The sequence below is a fragment of the Canis lupus genome, chromosome 35 (genome assembly GCF_011100685.1).
Source record: "Canis lupus familiaris isolate Mischka breed German Shepherd chromosome 35, alternate assembly UU_Cfam_GSD_1.0, whole genome shotgun sequence".
In the NCBI taxonomy this organism is placed as follows: domain Eukaryota; kingdom Metazoa; phylum Chordata; class Mammalia; order Carnivora; family Canidae; genus Canis; species Canis lupus.
In genome coordinates this window covers 7,176,736-7,183,274 of record NC_049256.1, presented here as the reverse complement: position 1 = coordinate 7,183,274, position 6,539 = coordinate 7,176,736, and the positions used below count along the sequence as shown (strand labels likewise).

General features: G+C 57.4%; 1 protein-coding gene across 1 annotated transcript in view; it reads right to left on the bottom strand.

Annotated features, from left to right (window-relative positions):
* Positions 1 to 464: 464 nt before the first annotated feature.
* The window catches only part of FARS2 (phenylalanyl-tRNA synthetase 2, mitochondrial), a 499,622-nt gene continuing 493,547 nt past the window's right edge, over positions 465 to 6,539 (bottom strand). The window contains exon 6 of the mRNA XM_038584095.1: positions 465 to 753. Coding sequence (XP_038440023.1) covers positions 615 to 753 — 139 coding nt within the window. The 3' untranslated portion in view covers positions 465 to 614. The remainder of the gene's footprint in view (positions 754 to 6,539) is intronic.

Below are 6,539 nucleotides of genomic sequence, written 5' to 3'. Positions count from 1 at the left end.
CCAGCGGCCCGGAAGGGAGCTAAGCCCGAGCCCTGGGCCCAGAGGCCCGGCTCCAAGCCACGGCTCCATGAGAAGCAGGCGATGCCCTGCCCCACTCCGACTCGTGCCTGCCCTCACTTTTGAGGGGGGGCCCTGGCATTTCATTAGTGCCCTGTTTGAAGCCTGCCCTTTGCAAAGCAGAAAATGAAGAGAAGAAAGCAAGCATGGAAGCAGATTCAAACAATCTTCCGGTGTCTGGAGTTTCTGGTGTCCCTCTGTGCGGCTTCACTCATTACAAGGGTGCAAAGGCCTGTCAGGCAAGAAATCATGCCTGCTGTTTACACTCTAATGGAGCCCAGGGACCAATTAACCACCCTGAGCGCCAACGGGCAGAGCATTTCTTAAAGGAATAGGAGGGAACTCTTAGATGATGGCTTCTTTTTTCCCCGTTTCCCCCACATAAAAGACAAATGTTATGTCAACAGTTTCTCCAGAGCAATCCTTTATTTCCTGAAAGTCCTAAAACTGACCCATTTATCAAAACGTTACGGATGCCGCGGTCCACGAGCAACATCCTGTTCTGTCTCCCAAGTCCTGGAGCCCCGGAGGCTGCGGGCCTGGTCCGGGCGGTGGCATCAGAAGCGGCCCTCCACGCCCAGCAGCTGCACCGCGGCCTCCTGCACAGCCTGGTGGATGCGCCCGACCTCCCTCTGGGACAGGGTCCGCTCCATGTGGCGGTAGGTGATGCGGTAGCAGTGGCTGGTCTTGTGCGTCCTGGAGAATGGAAGAGAAAGGCAGGTGAGTGAGGGGCGGGGGCGCTCGGCACCTGCAGGAGCCAAGCTGGCGGCTCTGACCAGATTAACGCGGGTGGAGAACGGAGGGTGGGAGCCGGGGTCACGGGGACCCGTGGCCTGAGCCTCTTCCGGGCAACACGCGCAGTGTTGGGGGAACAGTGGCTTGGACAGCCGGGGCTGCTCTTCCCATCGGCCCAGGTGCCTTCAAGTGCCCAGAGAGGGATGCTTCCCACCAGCTGAGGTGCCTGGGCCACACCCTGGAGATTGTGGCTCAGCAGGTGGGAGGTGGGCGCTGGGCTCCCCCGGGGACCGATAGGCAGGCAGGCGCGGGCACCGAGGCCGGTGTGCCTCCACCGTTCTCACATCACAGAAGACGATCATGGTTGGAAGGCACCCTGCAGTCACAAGGCCGCGGCTGGCCCAGGGGCTCTAGCTGTCTGGAAGGCCGAGGGGTGTCCTTCTCTTCACACCGCTGTAGGCCACGGAGAACACACGCTTCCACAGCCCCCGGGCAGTGGGGCCTTTTGCAGAACTCGGTCTTCACAGAGACACCCGAAAAGCCACCTGGTGCAGGTGCCCTGTGTACGTGCCTCGGACGTGCCTCTGGGCTTCAGGTCCATTGGAAGGGCGAGGCCTGCCCTGCTGGGGTCTGCAGGGACCTGTCCACTGCACAGGCACAGCCCAACTGTCCCCAGGGCCACCCGAAGCTGCTCGAAGATCCCACCCTGCCTCCCCCAAGAACAGAAGACAGGACTTTTTTCAAACCTGACATCATCAAGAAAGGATGCTGCAACATCCTGAGGTTTTTAGAGATGGAAGGTTCTGGAAGAGGAACAATTAGGTAAGCAGAGAGAGAGAGAGAGAGAGGGCATAGGAACTGCAGATGCCTGAAGAGGGTGCAGACATTTACTAGAACAAGGGTGGCCACACGACCTGGGGGCCCAGGTTGTCAGGGACCTGGTGACCGTGCAAGGCCGTGATGGTTTCCTGGGGGGCGGGGGGTGGGTGGGCACCACACCAAGCTGCACACAGGCAGGGACCTGACAAGGACCTAATTGTCACCTGACAAGGACCTAATTCCAGGTCCCAGCGAGGGGCGCAGAGGTCTCTGCTGAGGCAGCAGCCCAGGGTCCCAGCGCTGGCTCCTCCGTCTCTGGGCCACGACATAGTTTTCCAGGGTCTGTTCCTTCTCCGTTGAAAGACGTAACAGCACGGCGCACCCTATTAACCTTTCCGAACTGTTGCAGAGACCTTCTAGAAAGAGACAGGGCTCTGCAAAGGACCAGGTGCTGCATGAGGGTGGGGCCAAAGTGTCCTTGTGGCAACTGGGGTTCCCGGGGGCTCCGTCCGGCCCCGCTTACTGAGCTGGAGAGCTGGTCACGTGGCCACTCGACAACCGCGACCTGGGCTGAGATTTCCCACCGCGATGAACGGGAACAACTCACCATCTTGTTTCTGTGGGCTTCAGGGAAGGCCCCACTCAGGATCCCCGGGATTCAAACAGCTTTCATAAAACATTGTGGTGAGTGAGGTGTAAATGAATCATAAACATATGGATTAATTTTATAAATTGAGAGAAATAAAATTGGCAGAATATTTGGTGATAATTCAGTAGATTCAACTGAAAAATCAACCAGCTTTGCCTTTTCCTGACATCGCTGGTGAGAGAGAGAAAACCTACTTTTACTTGTTTTTAGGAACTTCTCTCTTTTTTTTCCAATTTTTAGAATGATTGTATTTATTTCTTTATTTGAGAGCGTGCGCAGGTGCCAGCCGGGGAGGAGCAGAGGGAGAGGGGCAAGTAGACTCGGTGCTGAGTGCAGAGCCGGACGTGGGGCTCGATCCCGGGATCCTGAGATCATGATCCAAGTGGAAATCAAGGGTCAGATGCTTGACCGACTGACTGAGCCACCCAGGCGGCCCGCTGTTTTCAAGGAACTTGTGTTTGGAGCTTTTAGTTGTTGGGGCTCCTGTCCCCCTTTTGCTTGGGAGCCGGGAGGAGTGGGGCCGGCAGGTGGTCATGAGTCTCCCCATCCTCGAGGAGCGGGCTGTCCACAGGAACCACGGAGTCACGGAGCTGAAGAGAAGGCTTCGGAGCTAGGTCGGTGGTGCGGCTGCCTAACTCTGAGAATGTGCTAAAGGCCAACGGACTGACCACTTTAAGGGTGGTCAGTGTTCACCTGGTTACAAACACGCACACAGAAACCAGGCAGTGTGGTGTGAGGGCCCAAGTGTTAAGAGCCCCCAAGTGCTCCAGCACATTCCTCCCCTCCTGTCCCATCTCCAGCCTCTTCCTTCTACCCCAACTCCCCCTAGGAAGTGACGGGCTTGCGAGGGGGCAGGTGGAGAAGCCTCGCTTCTTTAACCTTCAAGGAAGAGGTGGAGTAAGCCCACGTTCCTTTCCAGCCCTGCCCCTCAGGAGGGCGCAAGCCAGACGCGAGGTCTAACTGGGACGTGGGGTGGGAAGGCCTGGGACAGGGACGCTTTTTAATCAAGACCCTTCCTGCTTAAGGGGCCTTTACGAAGGTGGGCTGCAAAGCCAGGCTGCTGTGGGAAGCCAAGAGAGCTGAGGGGGAGCTGTGTGGTGCAGCCCCAGCTCCGGTCCCCCACGGCGGGCGGGCACGGCGAAGCCGCGTGGTCCTCCCCCGACCCAGGCCTGCACGACCTTCGGGACGAGAAGCCTTCCCGGGAAGAGAAGCGGCCACGCTGACAAGGGCGGTTCTCAAGGTAAATAAAAGTTCTCTTTTATGCACTCGACGGCCTCTACTCATAGGCAACGTAAATACGCTTTACTGAGCTTGGGGGCGCAAATCTCATTACAGCGGGTTCGAAGACAGAGTCCAAACCTTCCTTTTGGTGTTTGGATTTCATTGCCCCGGGATATCGGCTAAGACGAGCAGGTCACTGGCTGGAGCTGGAATTTTTAACAGAGATTTTGGAGCGAGAATCCTAGAACGCTTGAGCTTCAGGAGCGCCCCAGTGTCCACCGCTAGGGGCCTTCGTCCGGCGGCAATTGCCTGTTCCAGGCACCGAGCAGGGGCGGGGAGCCCCGACCCAGCCAGCTGGCAGGGGCCCGGGCGCCCAGGAGAGGAGCTTGCCCCTCCTGCCCTGAAGTCCCCCGGGCTGCCCCCCCCACCAGCAAACACTGTTGCTTCCACAAACGACTCTTCTGTGCCGCTTCTCACCCCAGGGCTGGGCGTGCAGGCCCCAGACCCTAGACGGCCGGCAGGTGCCCGAGGCCGCCTGGGTGGGGGGGGGGGAGCAGGGATGCTCTGGGCCACCGCCCCCCCCAGCCTCCCTTAGGTCCCGCTCCAAGGGCTCCCGGGCGCAGGACGCTGCCAACGCGGCTCATGGATCCCCGCCGCCCGTGGGGACCTGCGGCGGCGACAGGCTGCCTGAGGACAGGGCCGTGTGGGTCGCGCCCGTAGGGAGGCCTGCCCCAGCCAGAGCCCTGAGCTGGGGGCGGGGGCTGCTCCCCAGGAGCTGACAGGCTCCAGCCCGAAGCAGAGGGCTGCGGGGGTGCGTGGCCGAGGCCAGCGTCCGCAGCACCCACGGGGCCGGCTTGGTCATTTGTGACCCGCGCGGCTGCTGTGCCACTCGGTCACGTGCGGTCACGCATGTGCCGCAGGCATGCTGGGGTCGCTCAGCGTCCGTCTGCCACACAGGTCAGGCTCCACGGGATCCTTTCACTCCCGAGGACACGCGACTCCACGAGGCTCCCCTACGGCCAACACTCTGGGTGACGGCAGCGCCGCGGCAGGCGGGACATGGACCCCTCTGGTCCCTCTCACGGCGCGGGGTGTACGGGCTGTCACGGAGATGCACCTTCACTCGGATCACTGTCCTTTTCTAGATTCCCGCCCCAGGTGCTGTTGTGGGGGTAGGTTCCATTTTCTGAGTGAAGGGAAAAGGGGTTCCTCGATTCATCCTAACGTGTCTCGTGCTCGTGTGATGCAGCAGCTCAGTGGGAGGCCCCATAGGGCCGACATCCGTGCAGTTAGGGGGGTGCACGGTGCCTTCACGTGGGGAGGGGTCGACTCAGGGAAGGGAAGAGGATGATGGAAAAAGAAGGAAGGGGGACTAGTTGCTCAAGACCACTCCTGAAAATACAGAATGAAATGGGGCCTGGTGGAGTGGACAGGAACCCAGAGTTTGCTCCTAGAGAGGCCTGGGTTGTAGTCCCTACTCTGCCCTTTGCTCTCTGTGTGGCTTGGGCCAGTGCACCTAAGCCCTGGTGCAGTGAGGGCCACCACCTTGCTCCTGGGTCTGTGCCCTCGGAGTGGGGGCCGTGTGCTAGGGCGGAGCCCACTGCTTCGAGTGAGAGCTCAATACCCAGGCTGTCCCATTTCCTCCCTCCATGCATGGGGCCATCGGGAGAGGAATGGCACTCTGGGGAGGGGGACTTGTAGTTTTTTTTTTTTTTTTTTTTTTTAATTTTTATTTATTTATGATAATCACAGAGAGAGAGGGGCACAGAGACATAGGCAGAGGGAGAAGCAGGCTCCATGCACCGGGAGCCTGATGTGGGATTCGATCCCGGGTCTCCAGGATCGCGCCCTGGGCCAAAGGCAGGCGCCAAACCGCTGCGCCACCCAGGGATCCCGGGACTTGTAGTTCTTACGTGCTTCTCTGACCCTCCCCTCATGCGCCTGGAATCTGACCTGCAGGCAAGGGTAGGGGGTGGAGGTCGGGGAGAGTGATGCTTAGTGCTGAGTCAGGCATGGTTTACATAAGTGGTCTGCAGGGGGGCCTGGGAGGCAGGTGATTGGGTGTCCGGCTCTGATTTCCACTCAGGTCATGATGCCAGGGTCATGAGATCAAGTTCTGTGTTGGGCTCCACACCCAATGGAGCTTAAGATTCTCTCTCCCTCTGCCCTCCCCTGCTCTCTCTCGTTCTTGCTTTTTTAAAAATTTTATTTATTCATGAGAGACACAGAGAAAGAGGTAGAGACACAGGCAGAGGGAGAAGCAGGCTCCTTGTTGGGAGCCCGATGTGGGATTTGATTCCAGGACCCTGGGATCATGCCCTAGGCCAAAGGTAGATGCTCAGCTGTGAGCCCCTAAGTGTCCCTTGTTCTCGCTCTTAAAAACAAACAAACAAACAAACAAACAAACAAAAAAGGCAACTTAAATAAGTGCCCTGGAGACTAAGAAGATATATACATATATAATAATATATGTGTGTGTGTGTGTGTGTGTGTGTGTGTGTGTGTATATATATATATATATATATATTTTTTTTTTTTTTTTTTTTTTTTTTTTTTGCCAAAAAAGAGGAGAAAATGACATCTGATGATAAGACCTAGCATGTAATGACTCTATGTCACTTTCCTAATGAACTGCTCTGGGGTTTTCTCTGACAGAGGCGTCACTGGTTTAATGTAAGGGAAGAACACGCAGGTGTGGGAGGCAGGCAGGAGGCCTGGGTCCTAGTCCAAACCCCAGCAATCTCTGTGTGGCTTCCCCAGTGAGAGGGCTGGACTGAATTGGCCCGAGGCTCTTTCTCGCCTGAACATTCCAAGAGTTAGTTCAGAGGACAGATGAGTTTCTAAAGTAAATGCACACGTGGAGGAAATGAGGCAGCCAGCCAGCAGTGTTTGTGAGCCTGCATGGAATGAAAGAGAAGGGGGCTCTGATCTGGGGCAATTTGCAGACAGCCTAATGGATGGACGCAAGATGTATTAGTGATCAATGCAAGAGGGAAGGGAGTTGGCTTAATGAGGTTCGAATACAGCTTGATAGAGCCCACGAGGAGAGTCTTCCTGT